Consider the following 22817-nt stretch of genomic DNA (forward strand, 5'->3'; position numbering starts at 1 on the left):
CTCCACAGGGTAAGGTCTCAGTCCCACAGGACACTCCCACTTCATATCCCAACCACAAATGGGGTCACCATGTTACCTACTCTTCTCCGTAGCCAACTACAAATTCAGGGGTTCCTAAGACACCTCCCCAACTCAGGTTCCATAATTTGCTAAAATGACTTACAGAACTCATGAAAACACCAGACTTAAGATTACTTTTTATTATAAAGGATACAAATAAATGGTCACATGAAGAGGTACTTAGCGCAACGCCCCAAAGTTTTCTGAGCACAGGAATCTCTTTGTCCATGTGGTCAGGGTGTGCTATACTCCCAGTACCTCAATATATTCACCAACCAGGTAGCTCTCCCAAACCTTATCATCACAAGTGAAAACACTTTATCAAGGTTTCATTACATAGGTATGCACGAGTGCTTAAAGCAGCCATTGATGATTGAGCTCAATCTGCACCCCCTCTCCCTTTTTGGGAGTTTGGGGATGGAGCTAAAAATTCTAATCCTTTAATCTGGTGGTTGGTTTTTCCTCTGGCAGCCAGCCCCATCCTGAAATTACCTGGATATTCCTCAAGAGTCACCTCATTAGCATAAACTCAGATATAATGGAAAGGGGCTCATTATGAATAACAAAGACATTCCTATCACTCTGGAAATTATAAAGGTTTTAGGAGCTCTGTGCTGAAAACTAGGCAGAGACCAATTATATATTGTTTTTCATATACCACAGTCTGTGATTGGCTTGATCTCCAAATTAGAAGACAATAAAAGTGTTCTGCCCTTTCTCTTGGAATCAGCAGTTAGAATTTCATGAGGGTAATATTAAGGTAAATTCACAACACTGCTTCACTAGGTGTGGAGCAGTCCACGTGACCACTAAGTCTGTTCCTTGCAGCAAAGCAAGGGGCCAGAGGAAGCTGTTCAGTCTGGAAGGAGCCAAATTTGAAATAGCCTGCTTGGGAGTGGCATGAAGTGCACTCCTGTTGGAAACTGTTGTTGCCTTTTTGGCCCCAGAGGAGTTGTTTAGTCAGCTAACTCTAATCAGTTCAGGATGGAAATCCCTAAAGGAAAAGACCTCAGGGTAGGATTTCTCAGCCTCTAGGCCAGATAGTTCTTTGTTGTAAGAGACTGTCCAGTGCATTGTAGAATGTTTAGCATCATCATCAGCCTCTACCCAATTTACCTACAAGGGTAGAAAATCTCCTCTGGTTGAGAACACTACCTTAGGAGGTCTTTAAGACCAGGCCGGTTTGGGGAAATAGCAATAACTATCTCCCAAGCAATACTGAGCACCTTCCTGTGGATGTAACTTCCTAAAAGCAGTTTTACCTTTTGGAGCCAAGTCAAGTCTTGATTCCAGGAACATGTGGTATAGAACTGTCATTCTCATTGATTTACTTCCTGTCTGAATACTAAAGGGCCCCCTTTTATAATCATTATCACAGATGGTAGCGAAGGATCTAACCTGACTCACATGTCAAAGAACGGACTCTCAGTGTCAATGGCATCGATGTTTTCAGGTAGCTTGTGTTGGAAGTACGGGTGTGCTCATACATGCATGTGTGTGAATGTTTGCATCACCTTTTGTACATTCTTTATCTTGTGACACCTGTCTATCAGGTTTGGAGAACTAGCTGGGAAAAACCAGACTTGAGCCAGCTAGGAGTAATTCAAATATTCATTTTCTTCTTCTTCATAGGACCTCCAACAGCCCTCCTCACTGAGATTGTCCTTGCTGATCCCTCCCTACAGTGACATTTATAGACTAAGTGGTCATTGTGGCTGACGGAGGTAGTAGGCAGTTTAGAAAGCAACGGTCAGGTGAAGAAATTTTAGTTCAAACCAACAGCTAAGCTACTGCCACACATTCAGACAGCAAAAGTCCGATAGAATAATGTGAAAGCATAATATGTCTTTAGAGTTTTGAATTTGCAGAGCCATTTGCAGAAAGTGATCCCTTCTTGGTACTTTGTATATAATTAGGATTTACTGCTATAAATGTCTGGCCTTAGTAATTGCTTTGTGATTCAAGCAAGTAGGCTTTCTGTAGGTGCGGTTAACTGAAAGTAGCAGTTTTCTACTCAAAGTGGTTTTAAAACACACAACAGCAAAACTCAGGATTCATCAAACACTTTATTTTTTTTCTAAATTTTTATAATGTTTATTTATTTTGAGAGAGAGAGAGAGAGCTCATGCATGCATAATTGTGAGCACAAGCAGGGGAGGGACAGAGAAGAGAGAGAGACAGTCCCAAGGAGGCTCCGTGCTGTTCAGTGCAGAGCCCAATGCTAGGCTCAATCCCAAGCACCTTGAGATCATCACCTGAGCTGAAATCAAGAGTCCAACACTCAACTGACTGAGTCACCCAGGCGCCCCTAAATAGTTCATTTTAACTGTCAATGTAATCAGCCACTAGAATGTGAAATAATTAGATAAGATCAGATAAAGATTTGGAGAAAGGAAAGTATTTAGTTTTCTTTTTCTCTTTTCCTGAACTGTTGTAATTTATTCTAACATAGTCTTCCCTTGCTTGACACGTAATTATCCTATCACTTTTTAACTGGTCTCTTACATGTTTACAACCACAGTCCTTTTGCAGGTACATTTATTGACTGTCAGCCATTTCTCTGTCAGAGCATATTCAGTCTGCTTTAACCATAAGGCGTACTTTTATTTGGTCTTCCTGGCATCTTTTCTTCCACTATTTTGGGAGCTTTAAAGCTTTTAAATAAAATACATTTTTATACTTTTTAAAAATACATTTATATATTTTATATACATGAAATATTTTTCAACTAAAAGACTATACTTTTTCTTGTGCCCTATAATCCCAGCACGTTATGGGAGTTGAAGGGAAAGCAATCAGAACAAGCCTATTTCAAAAGAAGTGGCTTGTTTTACCTTATTTCTACACACAGATTCTTATTTATGAAAGTATAATTTATAATTCATCTTTCTTTACACTACATTTCCTTTTTGCTTTCTGTTGCTTTTCCTCTGCTTCTGGTTTATTAATGGTATGAAATTCTTTTTAAAAAGTGTCATTATACTTCTCATTAGCAATCTTCCTGATTACATCCAGAGGTTTACAGATGTGTTTCTTTTTGATCATCTTAAGTGATATATGCTGTTGAAGAGCCTCTGAGTATACTATCAGATTAAAATCCATAACACCCTTGGGAAAATTTAAGTGCTTAAGCATCCTATTATGGACATCATCTATCATGAATACTCTGCATATTGTAATACTCTACTTGATATAATCATATTTCTTAGATCCTGATTCATTGAGTAGACCATATGGAACAGAAATGTTTCTGAAGGAAATAGATGAATAATTTTTAGCAAATTTATCGACTTGTGGAACCATCACCATAATCTAGTTTTAGAACATTTTTATTATCCCAGTAAGATTCCTTGTGCCCATTTACAGTTAATTTCCCTTCCTATGGGGTGCCTGGGTGGCTCAGTTGGTTAAGCGTTCAACTTCAGCTCAGGTCATGATCTCACAGTTCCTGAGTTCGAGCTCCACGTTGGATTCTATGCTGACAGCTCAGAGCCTGGAGCCTGCTTCCGATTGTGTCTTCCTCTCTCTCTGCCCCTTCCCCACTCATGCTCTGTCTGTCTCTCTCTCTCTCAAAAATAAACACTAAAAATTTTTTTTAAATTTCCCTTTCTATCCCAAGCCACAGTTCACTGCTCATCTTTCTGTCTCTATAGATTTGCCTTTTCTGAACATTTCATATAAATGGAATAATACAATATGTGATCTTTGTGTCTGGCCTCTTTCACTTTATCAATTTCTTTCTATGGTACCTGCCAAATTGGTATGAGATCATTTATAAGCTCCCAATCCCAGTCTTTACAACTTCTTTAGTTTTAGAGTTTTGTTTTTCACTGCTCCTTCCCCTTTTATTATAGCTTTGTCAGTTGTTCTTTATCTTCCTTCATAGATTCTTCTAGAATTTCAGTCTTCCACATGCATGTCAGGTTCCAGTCAGGAGACAGAAATCACAGAGTAATTTGAATAGGGAAGGTTTAGAATAAAGAATTATTAGCTATCGTGGTGGACTGAAGTAATGGGAGCCTGGCTCGTAAGGAGTGAAAACAACTCTAAAGTATACAGGGATAGCAGATATAGGTAGCAGTCAGTATGCCTAGGACTGAGGTGGAGCCCTGGGGAAGGAACAAGTATAGAAGAGGACCATATCTGCAAGGCTGAGATCCAGACCTCCTGGCTCACTAGAAGTGGAGAAATTCACTGAGGCTGCAGAGCTGCCCTAAGAGAGTGCCTAGGGATGCTGTCTATGAGAGGTGCCATGCCAATGGCACCAGGAAACCATTCTGTGGGGTGCTGGCGGAGGCTGCCCCTAGGGAAGTGCTGTGCCTCAGAACTCAAGAGATGCTGGGGGAAGTGCGCCATGGGACGTGCCAGGCCTGTGGCTCCTGCTTTGCCAAGAGGTACTGGGGAAGCAGTTTATGAGAAGTACCACTAGTGGCATTCTGCTTTAAGGCCACCTTCATGAAGGCCTGCCTCCCTAAGGGAAAAGTCACATGTACTACCGGAGTCTGCCTAGAGGAGTACCACCAGACTCAGCAAGAGAAACTCCTGCCTCCTCCAGTGTCCCTCCAGTGCCCTCTACTGACAAAACTTAACATGGTGCCAGCTGGCAGAGGGCTGCTGTTTGAGTCCAGCTCCATTATCATAGAGCCGACAAAAAGAAGGGCAGATTTGGAGCTGAAAGGCAATACATTTTTAACTGGCACAATGTATAGAGAAAGAAGTTCATGAACTGTATTTTCCAACAAGTTTTTAAGTTCTGTCCAAATCAAGGTAACCAGTGCTTCTCCCCACACTGCCTTTTAAATACATTTTTTTTTTAAAGCAGAATAATTGTGAGTTTCCATTTTAAAAAGTTTCCTCTCCAGTCAGCTATTACAGATAATTCATTGGAGTTGGATATCCAAATGTGTTGGGTGTCACCTTATCTGCTGGAAGAAAAGCAGGAAGGAAACCAGTGTCAAACTGGCCAGTGAATTCTGAAGTCGACTCTCTTCCTGTGCCTTACTTCGTTTAAAAATTTGCAGATTTTTCTAGGGTACCAAGGTTTTAACCCTTTCTTTCCTGATCATCCCAATACCAGTGTCTGGACGTGGAAAAATTCTTCTTATAGCATGTCATTTTTTAATTGTTTTTATAATTCTGATTTTATTTTTTCAGTCAGTAGCAATAGCTTTATATAAAGCATCAGAAACCTTTGAAATCAGTTCTCTTAGAAAAAAAATACTTGTCAAATAATTAATTGAAAGTTTCATAATTATGTTAACTTCCATCCAATTGAATGGCCTTCTCTGTTTACTCATTAATATTCTGTCTTATAGCCTGGTCTACTTTTATCCAGATCCTTGAGTAGTGTTTCCACCACACTAACTTAATTATATGTTTGAACTGACCAGAGAGTCCACAGAATGCAGCAGAGGCCCAGGACCCACAGGGCCTTCATGGTACTTGGCCAGTGTCAGGTATCTCTTTTGAGATCAGGTACTGCCTCCCCCTCTCCATTCTCAGCGGAAGATCGTCACAGCCAAACCTGTGTGGTCTTCCCCACTCTTGGAAGTATTGATGATTATCTAGGAAGTCATCGTACCTCTGGTAAAAAAGAAGAAACATGGTAAAGTATGATGTGACTGTACTTTCCAAAGAGCAGAGAATGATTGTTTTTCTCTTGAAGAAAACATGACTTTGCTCTGTGAGGTTGAAGAGCTGCTAAATAGCTTTTTGAAGACAGTGGTTTCCTTAGCAACCATGAATTATCACCACTTCTCTCTGATGCTCAGTGTTTTCTCTAATGGCCTAACCCTACAGTAACAACATTGGTTAGCTCTTTATTCAAGGATATCTGTCTACGATTTTCTCTCATTTTTCCTTTTCTGTCACAAAGCAAAAATTTGCTTTTTGCTTTTAGCCAATTAATCATTTATTTAGAAAATATTTTCTGAAAACTTATTATGTAGAAAACACTCCAGAGTTATAAGGACAAGAATATGTACAAATCCAAGGCAGTGTAAGTGTTATTCAAATGAATGCTACAACCTAAATGGTCTGTGAAGGTCTACTATCGCCTAGAATTTTTTTCTTCACTGGTATTCTTTAGAATGGAATAGACAACTAGCACTATATTGAGATCTGGATTTTGGTGGTACAAATTCACACAGAAAATATATACACAAACTTCTTTGTTAATAAAAATAGGATTTGTTATTTACTTGTCAAAAATTTTGTTGTTGTCTTAAATTTTTCTGTGCTTAACATGTGAAAATTCACTGACAGATTCCAATTCTGTTCTCTCACTTGCGTATATAGCTTTGAAAACATTGATTTGTTAGGAATATTACCTGAGTATACAGGGCTTATATACAGTACCCTGTATTATATATTTTTAGGGCCAAAACAGAAGAGTTAGACATGCTCTCATTTCCTTATAAGGAGATTTCATGATCTAGTGGCATGTACAAAAATATATACACAAAGGAAATGTGAAGAACAATTGAGCTACTCATGGCCAGTTGCAGAGTGATGTCATGTAAGCTTTAGTGCTCTGTTGAGGGGCTCACATGCAGTAGATTGATCATTGTGTAGCTTTCTTTCTTTCTTTCTTTTTTTTTTTTTAATGTTTATTTATTTTTGAGAGGGGGTGGGGAAAAAGAGACAAAACATGAGCAGGGGAGGGGCAGAAAGAGAGAGACACAGAATCCGAAGCAGGCTCCAGGCTCTGAGCTGTCAGCACAGAACCCGACGTGGAGCTTGAACTCAGGAACTGTGAGATCATGACCTGAGCTGAAGTTGGATGCTTAACCGACTGAGCCACTCAGGCACTCCAATCATTGTGTAGCTTTAATCAGGAAAAGAATGTCTTTTCACTGGGCATCAAAGGAAATGAAGGATGAGACTTACCAGAACAGTCTCGTTTTCGTAACTTGAATACACTCTATCTTCCCTCCTCGAACATGACTGCTATACTTCACATTTTCCCCATCAAACATATTTGAGAAGATGAGGTCTCTGGAGGTTCAGGCATATCATTTTTAGAAATCCTCTTCAAAATCCTTTATGAGAAATAGGCTTTGGAAAGTCTGCCGTATTTTCCTGCAATTATGCCTGAAAGTTCAGTAGAAAACATCATGTTGAATATCTCCATGAAAATGTGTTGGTTACCAGGCATCTTCAGGGAGCTGCCAAGTCATAGAGAACTTCTCTTCTTTCCTGTGCCGCCAGACAAAAAGGAAATCTTTCCATGAAGCTTTTATAAGGATGCAGAAGACTTTGCATTCAGGAGTGATAGCAGTAGTGGTCAGATGTTAGGAGCAAAGTTCCAGTTCCACATAACATTTAATGAGTTACTTCTGTGATCCAATTTCTGTGTTAGGTACTGATTTTGATATAAAAAAGAGCTATACAGAGCTCTTACCTCAGAGTTTATCATTTAAGAGGGCTTGAGATTGAGAGAATGAAGGAGAGATTGGAGTATTCTTTGTGTGTTTGTGTTGATAGAGGGTATGTCCCTGTGTGCCTTAGGATGCTACCTTTTCTCATTCACTGTTTTGCACCAAATCTGAGTCTGTGTTCCACCTGGATTTGTAGCCATTTCGACCATTTCCATACTATGCATAATGTCACTTTTTCAGTCTGGTTGTAACTTAAACAGAGCCAAACTATAAATCATGTGTAGAGCTTCACCTGGACTCTGCTCCTTACCCTGCATAGAATGTAGCTTGTAGCTGCTACCCTGAGCACTTAGCTGGCAAAAGCTTGGAATGGTTACCCATTGTTACTATCCCTTATTTCCTCCCTTTCCATTTCCCACTCCCCTTATCTGTTTTCCCCTTAGATGCTGACATCAGAAGGAACACTGCCTCAAACAGCAAATCCTTCACTTCCTCCCAGTCTTTGTAAGTACTTTTTTTTTTCTTTTAAATAAAACCTTGGGTATGTGGAGAAACAAACCCAGTTCTTGGGATATGGAGGGGAAAGGCCATAGAGGAAGCATGCAAATTCACAAAGAGACAAAACAAAGTGATGGGCCTGCCTGATGGTGGTGGTGAGCCCCCGGCAGCAGAGCAGAAGATCATTGGTTCAAACAGGGTCGGCGCTAGTGGAGGCAAAGCTCACAGTCTGGATTATTCCTTCTCTGCTGACTTTGATTATACCAGAGGCCCCCAGAAGATCAGATCCGAAAAGAGAGAGCAGTGATCCTGATTGCTGATTATGAAATCAAATTGAACTGGTTTCACATTGTAGATCCAACTAGGGGAAATAGTCCCCCGTTCGGGAGCAACAAACAGTCTTTTATCTTTCACAAGGCAGTTTTACTCAATTTATTTTGTAAACCCATGTTATAACCCCTGTTTTGCAGTTAAAGAAATGGGAGTTTGGAGAAAGGAAGTGATAGAGAATCCCTAACTAGCATTGCCATGTAATGCTATTTTAAAAAAATTTTTTTATTATTTATTTTTGAGAGAGAGAGAGACAGAGTGCAAGTGGAGGAGGGCCAGAGAGAGAGGGAGACACAGAATCCAAAGCAGCCTCCAGGCTCTGAGCTGTCAGCACAGAGCCCAACATGGGGCTCGAACTCACAAACCGCGAGATCATGACCTGAGCTGAAAGGTGGACACTTAACTGACTGAGCCACAGAGGCACCCCCCCTTTTAAAATTTTTTTTTTATTATTTAGCCATGTAATGCTATTAAGTGGGGTTTGAGCCTAAGTCGTAAGACCATAAGGTCAATATATTTTCCTCCACACATGTATCTGAAGATGATGAGAAAAGAAGCCAGGCAGACTAGGGGTACTGTGAGTGTTCTCAGCTCAGAAGTCACAGGGTATAGTATCAGTTCCTGGAGGGCGGGCTCCCATCTTCCTGTCTTTTCTCTGCTCAGCCTTCCCTGCATCTCCTTTCCAGCTCCCACTGCTTCCTACACTCCACATCTGCAGAGGCGGTGGCCATGGGACTCCTGAAGCAGTTTGAAGGCATGCAGCTGCCAGCTGCCTCAGAGCTAGAATGGCTGGTTCCAGAGCATGATGCTCCTCAGAAGGTAGATTTCTTCAGCTTTTTTCCTCTACCCACTGTCCACCCCACGAATCCATGAGCGTCTCTGATGCTTTTCTCCTCTGTCACATGTCCCCAGTCTAGAATGAGCCTTAGTGTTTCCTTCCTCACTCATAGAAGCCACTCGTTACAAATGTGCTGAGTGAATAAATGAATGAATGAAGAAGATATGCTTGCCTGGGTTTTCCCTAGCAGTTGTCAGAACAGGAGATAATGGCTCCTTCATTGTCCTTATTCCACATGACTGCTTACTAGACCCAGAGGTGGAACTACTGTATTGTGACCACCTTTGAGACACTGTGAAAAAGTACATTGTTCATAGTCTTCTTTGCTCTATAGTTGAGTAAGGCATGAAGCATCTTGGCATAGCAAGGGTCCTGAAATGGCTTCAGGGACAGCATCAGCAACGGGTGCCATGCCCCTGGAATGCTTTTTCTGTTCTTTTTACTTCTTGGAACACAAGGTCCTCACTTGTAGTAGCCTGGTGCCTCAATGATTTATTCTGAGGGCCAAGGTTGCTTGAAGCCTTTACCTGAGATGATCCTGACACCTCTTTGATTAATGTGTTTCTGTCATGACCAAAGAGTCAAGCATGTTCTCCCAGACTGTCCCTGTTGGACCAACCTGTGCTTCTCTCCTGCAGCTCCTGCCCATCCCTGACTCACTGCCCATCTCACCAGATGACGGGCAGCATGCGGACATCTACAAGCTGCGCATCCGTGTTCGTGGCAACCTGGAGTGGGCTCCACCCCGGCCTCAGATCATTTTTAATGTTCATTCAGCCCCGACGTGAGTAGGCAGTGTCTGTGTCCTTTGGAAAATGGATATATCTTTGGGTTGTCAGGGCAGTCTCCTCACCTCTTGTCTCTGCCTCCAGCTGTAGCTCCCACACAATTCTGTTCACTTAAAGGCAGGGAGTGAAGATTATGCATCTTGTCGCAAGTCTTACTCCTGATCCTCCTGTTGCTTCCCAGAGATAACCGGGAATGAGGTCTTTTATCACTGGCCTTCCCGACCTGTTGCCTTCCTCCCAACAGTCTTGTGAGCTTACTGGTGTTTCTTTCTTTCTTTTTAAAAATTTTTAAGTGTATTTATTTTTGAGAGGCAGAGAGAGAGAGAGAGCAAGCAAGCAGGGGAGGGACAGGGAGAGAGGTAGAGAAAGGGAATCCCAACCAGGCTCCGCACTGTTAGCACAGGGCCTGATGCAGGGCTCGAACTCACAAACCATGAGATCATGACCTGAGCCGAAACCAAGAGTCGGATGCTTAACCAACTGAGCCGCCTAGGCGATCCCTGATTTTTTTTTTCTCGTAAGATGGATGATTGCCTTTCTTTCCTCTTGTTCTCTCCTCTGTCCTGTTTCTCATCTCTTATATTTGTACATGAAGTGTGGTGCATTTGTTAGGGACTGTCCCTGCCTTGACCTAAATTCTAACCTAGTAATCCTCGGTTTGAATTGGTTCTCCCAGTGGGTTCTTTTTATCCAAGTCTAAAAAGCAGTAGGTGAATTCCCCACTCTTGCCATACGTAGCAAGAGCCCTGTGTTTGCCTCCTTATCCTTTATACCCCAGAGGCCTCCTGTGGCCAGTATTTGCCAAAGTCCTCTCCTTCCCTTCTCCTCAGGAGGAAGATCGCTGTGGCCAAGCAGAATTACCGCTGTGCAGGGTGTGGCATTCGGACTGACCCCGGTGAGCATCTTCTCTGACCCCCAGTCTGCTTCCAGTGACTGTGCCCTCTCATACCCTTGGGGCTGGTCAGAGAGGCTGTGAGAGGAGGCAACAGAGCAGAACTGGGAAAGGGAAAGAAGGGGCCCAGACCTGGAAGGTAGGGCTGTGCAGGATCACTGGCAATCAGAGGGAAATGATTTCTGGGGGCACGTTACCGACATCGTGTATCAAAGAAAACTGGGTACTCTGGGCCAGGTTCTTGGAATCTGGATCTTACCAACTCTGCCAGAATTTGTTTCCTCAGTGGCCTTCAGAGAGGGACACAGAAACCCCTCTGTGGGTTTCTGCTAGCTTTGGGAGCACAGAAATGGATGGAGACCAGTGGCCATCCCTTTCTGCTCTTTGAAAAGGAGCAAGAGAGCTGCCTCACCAGCTTATAGATGGGAAAGCCACATCTGACCTTTGACTTTCTGGTTTTTCCAGATTATATCAAGCGGCTGCGGTACTGTGAGTACTTGGGCAAGTACTTCTGTCAGTGCTGCCATGAAAATGCTCAGATGGTCATCCCCAGCCGGGTTCTGCGCAAGTGGGACTTCAGCAAGTACTATGTCAGCAATTTCTCCAAGGACCTGCTCATTAAGATCTGGAACGATCCTCTCTTCAATGTGCAGGACATCAACAGTGCCCTCTATAGGAAGGTCAAGCTGCTCAATCAAGTCCGGGTAAGATCCTTGAAAGGCCATATCACAGATTACCCTCCTCATCCCTCATCCCCTCCCTCTGTTCATGCAGCCTTTGCTAGGATCACGACATTTCTGTCACTGTGTCAGAGCTGTAACCGTCTCATTACTCACACTTTCTGTACATGCTTTCTCAGACTCTTGTCATTTCTCACCTGTCTAGTTAGAGCCTCAAACCTACTAATGGCAGGTCTGAAGCCATAGATGGCACTCAGTGACAAAAGCAGGAGTTCTCCCTGCACTGAAAATATACTGAAAGGAGAATAGGGTATCAGGTGGGAAATTCAAATTCTGGATTTCTCAGTGGCTTCCAGTTGTATACGTGATTTGGGAGCACAACCCAGCAGAGGTGCCCTCCCTGACTGGAGGTCATTTTGAAGCAAGTTATTGAGTTACAGATGTAGAGAATAGTTTGGCTCTGGCTGCTGCATGCAAAGCTTCCAGACCTCCAGGGTTTAAAGGTACTGGTCATTCTAATAATTGTTTCTTTCGTCTTCATACCTGCTCTTACCCCCCACTCACCACCACAATGTCTTTCTCTTCAGCTGCTGCGGATCCAGCTGTATCACATGAAGAACATGTTTAAGACTTGCCGACTGGCCAAAGAGTAAGTCTCCTGTGGAGGCCAGAGGCCTCTTGCTGGGTTAATGTCTCTGAAACAGACACACCCCAGCAGTTGTCCCTTGTTGTGTGAAGAAGGAAAGTAGAGAGATTTGTAGAGAATTCCAGAAATGGTCAGCAGAAAGCCTGCAGCAGTTAACTGTGTCTGTATCCTCTCTGGAAGGGAACTCTCTGGTTGTTCTGTCAGGCCAGACCTGCCAGTCTTTGCAAGCTGGCATGAATCACTGTGCAGGAAGGTATAAAAGTCACTTCTCACTCACATCTAGTAGTGTGGAGGGTCCGGAGTGGTCTGGAACTCCTAGGCTGGCCGAACACTGCCCACCCTCATCGACTCTGTCTGGGCCCTTCTTTTCCCTATCCTGCTTCTGGATAGTACAGATCCTTCTACCTTGATGTGCCACACACAATGTTCATTTTCTTCTTCTTCTTTTTTTTAAGTTTATTTATTTATTTTGAGAGCAAGAGAGACGTGAGGGTGGGGGGCAAAGAGAGAGAGGAAGAGAGAGAGAATCCTAAGCAGGCTCCACAGTCAGCATAGAGCCCAGCGTGGGGCTCAAACTCACGAACTGTGAGATCATGACCTAAGCCAAAACCAAGAGTCGGATGCTTAATCGATTGAGCCACCCAGGTGCCCCCAAAATGTTCGTTTTCGGCTCCTACCTACTTCCCCTCATTTTCTGTAGGCTTCTGGATTCCTTTGACACAGTTCCAGGCCACCTGACCGAGGATCTCCACCTATACTCGCTGAATGACTTGACTGCAACCAGGAAGGGAGAGCTGGGGCCCCGGCTTACTGAGCTCACCAGGGCAGGGGCTGCCCACGTAGAGCGATGCATGGTAAGATAGTCTCACTTTATCATGTGACTGGACTCTTGCTTAGGGATACAGGGAGTGGGATGGACCCAAGTTCTTACCATGCAGTTTCAGGAAGTTGAAATGGGCTGTCAACACTGGGAGAAAAACTGGGTAGGATTGCTGTTCCTGGGATTGGTGAACAGCTAATTCATCCAGATCTAAAGAACCTGAAATCAGAAGAAGATGTGGTGCTGGCACTGCCCCTGGGTAAGGGCAGGACTAAGCAGGCCTTCAGTGTAGAATTGTCCTGATGTGGAGGAGAGAACCCTGAATTAGAATCTGGAGAGGGACTGGGTCTCCCTCCACTTTATCATTCTAAAATTACTGTGACCAAAGGAAGTACTTTGCCCTCTCTGCAGTAAGCCTCAATTTTCTTGTCTCTAACATGAAGATAATAATTAATAGCCCCTGCCCTTTCCTCTCAGTAGTTTTGAGAATTGACGAGATAATTTACATGAAAGCATTTTGTAAACTTCATCCTATAGATGCAAGTTATTATTGTCCTTGATATACTCAACATGCCAGAAATTCAGAAGTTCCATTTTTAGAATTTCCCATCTTAGAATATGCCCAGTGTGTGTTCCTGTGACAGTCCCAGAATTAGAGCTCAAAATAGGGCATATGTAGAGATCCTGTATAGTGGGGGGAATTGGAAAGGTTTTGCTATAACCTGATTCAAGGCTGGGTGTTATTTTGGAGAAATGCCCTTGCCATCACATTTTATGTTAATTGGCTGTGGTTCCTATTTCAAAATAGAGTCATCACCCAGCCTGGAATTCTGACTTTAGGAAGCCCCTTGTGGCATCATCCCTTCTTTCTTTACAACTCTGCATTGTGAACCACTCTCGTGGTTGCAGTTTCTCAAACTCATGCTCCCTTGTCTCCATCTTAAAGGTTTGTCTAACACTGCCCGGTCCTGGCCCCAGTTTGCCTGTCATGTTCAGCCGGTCTCTTCCCAGAAGGCGGGAGAACCCCTTAGGGTCCACTCAAGTCTTCTTTATATTTTGCCCCGTCCCTCACTTGGGTTCATCCTCTTGTGCCAGTTCCTGGTTTGCTGCCCCTGATTTTGCTGCTTGTCCCTCTCCCCCCACCCCAGCTCTGCCAAGCCAAGGGCTTCATCTGTGAGTTCTGTCAGAACGAGGATGACATCATCTTCCCTTTTGAGCTCCATAAGTGCCGGACCTGTGAAGGTAAGTACTGGTGCGGGTGTGGAGTGGGCAAACCAGACTGAACACGAAGCTCATTTATTTCCCTCAGCTGTCCCTATTAGGAAGAGTTCAGTTTGTCTCAGAAACTCCCTGTTTTCACCACAGGTGCACCTAGCAGTGGTGGCAAGAAGGGGCTGTGGCAGTGATTTACTTCTGGCTTGAGATAATACAAATAGTTTTCTCTTTTTTTTTTTTCACCTTCCCTGAATAGAGTGTAAAGCGTGTTACCATAAGGCTTGTTTCAAGTCTGGAAGCTGTCCCCGCTGTGAGCGGCTGCAGGCCCGGCGGGAATTGCTGGCCAAACAGAGCCTGGAGTCTTACATGTCAGACTACGAGGAGGAACCCACCGAAGCCTTGGCCCTAGAGGCCACCGTCCTGGAGACCACCTGAAGAAAGCACATTAAGCCCTCTTCTAGCCGCTAGGGTCACACATAATGCAGAACTGAGCCACCCTTTTAAGGACTTTCCCCACTTGGTTTTTTTTTTTTCTTTGATTATTATCATCATTTTTTTTATGACTTATCTAACGTCCATGTGTAATCAACCTTTGTTAGGTTGGTGAGGTCCAGTCTGTTGTGACAATGTGTAGGTACCGGGTATTTCCATCAGAACTGACACACAGGTCCTTAATGTGAAGCTTCTAGTGCCTCTGTCAGGGGAGTGGACAATGAGACCCAGTGCTTCTGACATCCATGGCCTTCTCCACTTGGACCAGATCCGGTTTCAGCTGCGTTTCAAGTATCATTTCCAGTTGTATTTTGTTTTAGTTCTGGAGCTTCTGAGTCAGGCCTTTCTCAACCAACTCACTTCTCCTTTGCTGCTGAAATAGGAGGACGGAGTTTTCTCTCTCAGTCCTGAAATAGAGCCAGACTGCACCCTGAGGAGAAGCATTAGAGGATGGGAGTACATCGTGGGCATTCTGTCCAGCTTATTTAGGTATTTTTTAGGCCATAAAAGCAGCATTATTACCTGGAATCCTCAGAGACCTCAAGGAGTCCACCATGTGACCTCCTTGTTTGAAGTATTCTAGGCAAAGATGATGTCACAAGCTGACTTTCTTTACCCTGGTGGGCTTGAAGCAAAGAAACAGAACTGATACTTAGGCCAGACCCCTTCACAGCCTTACACCCAGCATAAGTGAGGCCACAGCTCTGTTGCTTAAGGAGCATTTATTCAGTCAGAGGAGCTGTTGGCCTCCTCTTAAGGTCTCTTTTTTTCAACCTAGCTCTGGTGTATGTATGATCTTTCAAGCTTAGGCAAGTCCCTGATGCCATCCTAAGTTGAGGACAAAAACTCTATCCACCGTCTTATTTGTGGGTCTCTTGCCACTGTGCCCATTGTTAGGTGGTCATTTTGGTTCTGAGTAAAAGTATGGCCCAACTCCATTCTCATCCCCTTCCTGCAACAGAGTTGGGACCCTCCCTGGTGGATGAACTCTTACCTTTGTTTCTTTTGTTAAAGTTGGGGTAAGGGTGGGGAAGCTTTCTGCTATTAGTGGGGTTAGGGAACTTGGCAATTTGTGGACATGAATGTGAGTGTGAATGTTCCTGTGTTCTTGGGCTAACAAGAGCCTTTATGCCTATTATGCACTGAGCCATTTAGCCTGGTGATATCCATATGTTCAATCATTCTTTCCATATTACTAATTTCAACACACACATACCCTTTCTTAAGATGTGTGTTTCTAGGGGACCGTGATATATTTGTGGTGTTCTTTAAGTTGCTATAGCTCCTGACCTCTGTGTATAACACTGGTCAGGGTTATTGTTCTGAAGGCTGGCGGCTCTGTGAACAAAAGCCCACAGCGTTTTGTTTTGGTTTTGTTTTGGTTTTTGTTTCATTCTGGGACTGACTTCTTGTATACCTGTCTTTTCCATAGTTGGTTGCTAATAGAAAAAACTTGGTGTAGATGCTACCCCAAGAAGCCGAACAGAAAGTAGCACATGGTTGGTGGAAGCCAATGAGTGCCTGAGCTGGAGGCACCCAGGAGTCTCACAGGAAGTAGAAGGGGCAGGAAGGAAGTGGCCAGAGCTGAGGCTCCACCAGGGCAACAGGGAGCAGGGAGGAAATGATGCATGGCATTGATCTCTCTGCCTCGGACTTGGGATCGGGCTGGAAGACCCTGAGCTTGTTTCCCTTAGTTCATTGGGAAGACTCTGAGAGCCAAGACTTCCAGCCCAGCCCAGTTTTGAAGGGCTAACTAGGAGCCTTGTCCAACCTAGGAGCTTTGGGAATTGCCCCACAAAACTCAAGGCTTACTAAAGGTTAGGCCTCAGATTCAGACTCAGGGGTTTGTAAAAAATGGTGAACTCTGCTTCTAGTTGTGGTACAAATTACACATCCAGCTCCTTGCTCCAAGTCACTACACTGGAAGAGAGATGCACTCTCATTATTGTTCCGCCTATTTCATATTAGCATAGGACCAAAAGATGGAAAACGACAGTTTCCAAAGTTGAGCTCAGCAGTCTTACATGCTCCTGGTTTTTCACTTATTTTTCTCCACCTTTCACATTCCATCTCTTTAGATTGCGTATCTGTTTTAGTGACCCTGACACTCTGCTGTCATCACTGTCCAAATACCCATTTATTTATTTATTTGAGAGGAAAGAGTATGGGATATTTTGAAAGCACTTTGCAACTAATACCAGTATCTGAAATCCCCTGCTGTTGTGGGGAAAAGCTTTGAATGCACTGAAGAGAGTTCTTTCTGAATGAAATGGGAGGGAAAAAGTGTTCTTTTTTATAAATAAAGGGAAAAAAGTTAAAAGTTTGCTTGCAAGGTAGAGACAAGATTCAAGACATTGCAGAAGAGTGGAAGGCAAATATTTTCCACTTAAATGAGGCTGTTATTGACTTTCTCTGCCAAGGCTTTAGAGTTTTTGTTAAATTAACATAAAAGGAGCAAGAGTCTATATAGAGATGTTCTGTTCATGTGCAACTTGTGTTCTGAACTGGATTTCTATTCACTGTAATACATACACAGCCTAACAGTTCATTGTCGTCTTTAATAAACTAAGGAAATAAAATTCCTGCCTTTTATTTGTCCACCTTGACTATCAGGAAATGGTTTTGAGTGTTTACTATAAAGCAGGCATGTCTAAAAATTCAGGAGGTTTCTGAGTCAGAAAAAGTGGGTCAGAATGCATCATCACTGACTTGTTGTGTGACCTTGAGCAGATTACTTTGTTTCTCTGGATTTTTTGTTATTCCTTCATGTATAAAAGACGTGGGCACAGTCATTACCAGTGCATGAGGTGTGCCCCTTACCCATTCCCTTGATGTAAGTATCTTTTATTTTAAAGTGATGTAAATCTTTCTCTCTACAGCATCTGAATTGTGTCAGGTGCTGCCAGTGCAGAGCCTGATGTGGGGCTCAAACTCACAAACCATGAGATCATGACCTGAGCTGAAACCAGGAGTCTAACCAACTGAACAACCTAGGCGCCCCTACCCTGCAACTTTCTGAACATTTCTGCTTTAATATCTCTTGGTCATCTCCAACTGATATGTCTAAAACTAACTTAAGTATCATATTTCCCCAAACCTAAACATTAGTCACTCCAGTTTGAAAATTTGGTTTTGACTCCTTCCTCTCTGAGTCAGGTGGCATGTTCAGCTAGTAAAGCATATTTCCTTCCCACCACCTGTCATCAAATTCTGTTGAATTTTCTTTTTAAAGTAAATCTATTTTGTTCCTTTGCTGTCACTTGCACACAAATTCGGTTTCTTATCTTAATCTCAGCCATCTCTAGCCATGCCAATCTCTTCCTATTTAATCACCCATTAAATATTTGGGTACCTACTGTATGCTAGTTTCTGTGCTAAGTTCTGTGGCTACTGGAGGGAGCAAAATGGAGACAGTCGTGACTCTAGGGCACTTAGAGTCTTAAGGGGGAGACAGACATTGCCTTAAGTCACCAAAATGAATATGTAATTACAAGCTGCAATAGGAGCTATGAAGGAAAAGAGTATATACTATTGAATTGAAAAAAAAGGGGGGGTGTGTGGACCTAATTTAGGTTGGAGACAAGGCCCCTGTTAGGCACAGAGTAGAGAGAAGGGGCTCCAGATGAGAACCAGCATATGTGTTGGTGTAGAGACAGGAGGAGTTTGGGCAAGGACCTGCAAGAAGGACATACTAAGCAGGTTAGGCTTTATTCTTAGGGCCTTGGAAAGTCATTGAAGAGTCTTAGAGAAGTGACTCATCTGGTTAAAATGTCAGTGTATACTTTTCAGAGAGTAAATAGAGTAAAGCAAGAGTAGAAGCAGTGGGATCTTCTAGAGAGATGGTTGCAGTCATTCAAGAGAGAAATGATGTTGGTTTTGACTGGGGTGTGGTATATTGTCATCGCTGTCTGCGCATTACCCAGAGCCTCTGAAAACAAGATGCATTCCAAATGTTCTATAATGACTCGGACATTTTAAACCAGCGAACAAAAGGCTGAGGGGAAAGATATTGGAAAGATACTGGGATAAATGACAGAATCCAAGGAAAACTGACCACTAAGTCTCAGGAAGTGTGGAGACCAGGACAGCTGTAGGAACCTCAGGTGCAAGATTTATAAACCTCTTGTTGCCAGTGAGGCAGGTCAAAGAGTAATGACTGTGTTGGGGACTCACCCCTGAATACTGGGACACACCCCAAAGAAAGGGGTGCTATGCGTTGGACAGTCATCCATTTGTGGCATTGACTGTGTTATCCATCACTCCCTGTGGTCCCAAGTGTGTGTAGATTTGCTATACCCTGTAATGGTATAACAAGTAGGCATGATCTTTATAGCATCTTGGTTAAAGTGAGGCTCAAGCCTGCTTCCTTTTTCCTATGAACTTCTGGCTTAGAGTATGGGTAACAGGAATCACTATGCCCACCATATCCTGCTGACTCTTCTGCCCTGACCAACTACAGTCTTCTCCCATATCCAGTCTCCAGGGTATCAAACTGCCAGCTGTTAAAATTTTAGTGATAGCAATTGCCAGATGGCCCTCACTTTCCCATTGCGAGCTTGATGTTCTTGGGATCAAAGATGAATGTGATTAAAAAGGAAAGAGAATTTGCTTAGCACTACTCCTCTAGGAGCGTGGAGAAATGAGGCTATGCTTTACATATACCCTTGCCTCCCTCTATTCTGCGAACTGCTCCCAGAGGAACAGAAAGCAGAGAGCTATGCTCTGGCTTTGGAGGTCTATCAGAGACTTTGTCGTTAATTTTCCTTGGATTCTGTCATTTATCCCAATATCATTACACCAACTTAAGACCAGAACAGCGGGGTGTGAGGGTTAGTGGGTTAAAATAAATCTTGAGTGGTGGGAGGGCCCCTAGGTAGGTGGGAGCTTTAGTGACCAGCCTTCTGAGAGTCTGCAGCAAAACAGTAAGATGCACGGATGACCTGAAACCTTTTGGCAACTCGTCACCCTAGGTAAGTCCTGTCCTTTTCTCTCACTGCCTGGGGAGTTTCTCACTTGTTTTCCTTTCAAAGTGATGCTTGGAGTTCCCAACTGGTTTTATCTCCCCACTGGCCCACAGAAGGAACAGGAGCTCGCCTCCCAGCTTTTCCCCCAAGCCCTTGTTGCCACAGCAAACACAACTGCTTTAGCACCAGCAGCGGTGAGGGAAAAACACGTGAGGAATACACATCTTTCCTTTCCTCCCTCGCCTTCCAGCCTTTGCCACTTAGAATCTGAGGGAAGAAATTCAACCTAGGTGTCAATAGGTCTCCCTACACAAAGGACTGAAAGAAGATTTGTGTATTTCTCCTTTAACCACTGGAAGCCCCACAACCATAGATCTAACTGAAAGAAAGTCCTGACAAGGTGAAAAGTAGGAATGAGACCTACAGAGGAAAAGGGAATGAAAGAGAGCTTCTCTGTCTCTCTTTCTCTTTTGTTTAATCAATAATATTTAATTTTCTAATTAACATCCACATGCTTGAGGTCCACAAGAAAAGTATATGGTGAAAAGCCATGTGCCCAGTTTTTGCCTCACCCCCTTTGGTAGCCCCTCATTACTTTTCCATTTATCCTTAGAGAGTTTCTTTATACAAGCAAATAATGTATACTTGTTATTCTTCACCCTTTTTTAAAAATTGACATATATACATTTATGTACCTTGCTTATTTTTATTAAAAAATTTTTTTTAACATTTCTTTTTGAAAGACAGAGTGTGAGCAGGGGAGAGGCAGAGAGAGAGGGAGACACAGAATCCAAAGTAGGCTCCAGGCTCTGAGCTGTCAGCACAGAGCCTGGTGTGGGACTCGAACTCATGAACTTGTGGGATCATGACCTGAACCGAAGTCAGATGCTTAACCAACTGAGCCACCCAGGCACCCCTGTACCTTGCTTTTTTTTTAAAAACAGTGTTTCTTAAAGAATTTTCTGTATCAGTACATGAAGAGCTTCCTTATTCTTCTTTTATAGTGGCACATTTTCCATTGTATGAATGGATAATAGTTTATTCAACCAGTTACTTACTGATGAGCATTTAAGTTGTTTCCCATCCTTTGTTAATACAAACAATGCTGCAGTGAAAAACCTGGTCATGTGTTACCTCATGTGGATGCAAGTATGTTTATAGGATAAATTCTCCAAAGTGGAATGGCTGGCACAAAAAATGTGCATTTGTAATTTTGGTAAATATTGCTACATTGCCCTCCACAGTCGGGATAAGGAGCTTGGGGGAGGGGTGGGTGGGGAGGATGGAAAACATTACTGTGGGGTCATACTCCCTTTACCTAAAACTCACCACTATTTCTCCGTATAAGAGTTTGGTTCCTTCCCCTGGCACATAAAGGATCTTCAATACCTGGTCACACTTTAGCTTCCTAACTTCATCTCCTGCCATTCCCTGAACTACTAGCACATTCCCAACTACACCTTGATCTTTCTTCCTTACAAAAGCTAACTCAGCTACATCGTGGCTTTCTCTGGCTCTACTCTGCCCTACCCATTCTCTGTGAACCCTTAACACTCTTTCTGTACCTCCTGTTAGAACACTTCTCACACAGCCGTGTTATTTAGCATTTTCTGTAACAGAATAACGAGTGAATGGAATGAATGCCTGAATGGCCAGGTGGGCATTGGAATGTAAGGAACTGCCTGTTCTACATGGGAACAAGAATGGTTAGAAGTACACTGCGTGTCAAGGACTGGATTGTTCTCACTTTGCCTCTGACTACTGCCCCTCTTAGCTCCTTATCTCCTTGGCACTAAATCTCTGCGGAGGTTTGGTTACATTCCCAAATCTTGAAGTGATGAAAATATAGTCACCTGCCTTCTCTTCCCTCAGCTACTTTGTAACTGTTTCTGTTTTGTTTTGTCCAGCAGCCATTATCAGAGAAGGTAACTTTCCAAATGTCCTTTACTCACTTTATTATTAAACTGACAGACTTTCCTTGTCAGAGACTAAATATGATGATATCTATATGCCCTAAAAACACCCTAGGAATTAAAAAATCTTCATGTCTACAAGGTAAGCTGACAGAAGAATGATAACTCCATGTGAAAAACTGCTGAAGCTGTTAAAATATTCAAATGTTTTCCAGCCAGAGATAGAAAAATAGCTTACAGTACAAAATCTGTATTTGTTCGGAGGGCCTTTTTTTTATTGTTACAAACTAGTTATGGTTCACAGGAAGTCAAAGCCTGATTTGCAGCAAGTTCTCAAGCTTCTCTTCTGAACATTTAACTTAGACTTGAGATCTTCATAGGCTAAGACCACTGTTCAACAGGAAAAAAAGGATGCCAGCCCAGCATGCATGCATGCATCCATCCATCCATATATTCATATATCCTAAGTAGACTTATGTTTCTGTGTTCCAAACATCATGCCACAGCTGGAATGCAAACAATCATAGAACATTGTTTCAAAAGGTGTTTGCTGCAGCATAATTTGTGAGTTCAAGGTTAACAGTGGAAAATATCTAAAAATAGATGCAACTATTAAAATGATGGTCATGAAGACCGTGCTAGTAACATAGAAAAAAAATGTTATATTGTCATATGGAGACAAAGGGAGAAAAATATATGTCAAATACACATGAATCCCTACTGATATAAATAGATGATAGAATTAATAAATGAGTAAGAAGAGACAAATCTTCCTTACAGAAGAATTCAAACAATGTCTGTAAATTATTCCCTTTCCAGGAGGTGGAGCTTAATCCTCCCTCCCCTTAAGAATGGACTAGAATTAGTAATTCACTTTAAAAAAACAAAAGTATGGGGGCGCCTGGGTGGCTCAGTCGGTTAAGCGTCCGACTTTAGCTCAGGTCACGATCTCGCAGTCTGTGGGTTCGAGCCCCGCGTCGGGCTCTGGGCTGATGGCTCAGAGCCTGGAGCCTGTTTCGGATTCTGTGTCTCCCTCTCTCTCTGCCCCTCCCCTGTTCATGCTCTGTCTCTCTCTGTCCCAAAAATAACTAAACGTTAAAAAAAATTTTTTTTAAATAAAAATAAAAAAAATAAAAAAACAAAAGTATGGAAAGAGAAAGTAGCACCTTCACAATGGAGAAACCTGGCCAACACTACCTTTACCAAATGATCAAGGTTAATACCGCCAATGATGTCATGTGGATATTATACACCCTGGATATAATGTGATGTGGTGGGCACATCACTTCTGTGGTTTTCTTT

General features: G+C 42.9%; 1 protein-coding gene across 8 annotated transcripts in view; it reads left to right on the plus strand.

Moving 5' to 3' along the window:
• Positions 1–17217, plus strand: part of RUBCN (rubicon autophagy regulator) — a 67924-nt gene extending 50707 nt beyond the window's left edge. For 5 of the 8 annotated variants that reach the window (XM_042998506.1, XM_042998499.1, XM_042998500.1 and 2 more), the window contains 10 exons: positions 1439–1513; positions 7883–7943; positions 8954–9086; positions 9744–9889; positions 10724–10788; positions 11251–11489; positions 12053–12114; positions 12812–12965; positions 14080–14173; positions 14403–17217. In XM_042998506.1, coding sequence (XP_042854440.1) covers positions 1439–1513; positions 7883–7943; positions 8954–9086; positions 9744–9889; positions 10724–10788; positions 11251–11489; positions 12053–12114; positions 12812–12965; positions 14080–14173; positions 14403–14581 — 1208 coding nt within the window. In that variant the 3' untranslated portion in view covers positions 14582–17217. The remainder of the gene's footprint in view (positions 1–1438; positions 1514–7882; positions 7944–8953; positions 9087–9743; positions 9890–10723; positions 10789–11250; positions 11490–12052; positions 12115–12811; positions 12966–14079; positions 14174–14402) is intronic. The other 3 variants (XM_042998501.1, XM_042998502.1, XM_042998504.1) reach the window with 1 other exon arrangement.
• The last annotated feature ends 5600 nt before the right edge of the window (positions 17218–22817 follow it).

Source organism: Panthera tigris, chromosome C2 (genome assembly GCF_018350195.1).
Source record: "Panthera tigris isolate Pti1 chromosome C2, P.tigris_Pti1_mat1.1, whole genome shotgun sequence".
NCBI classification, from domain to species: domain Eukaryota; kingdom Metazoa; phylum Chordata; class Mammalia; order Carnivora; family Felidae; genus Panthera; species Panthera tigris.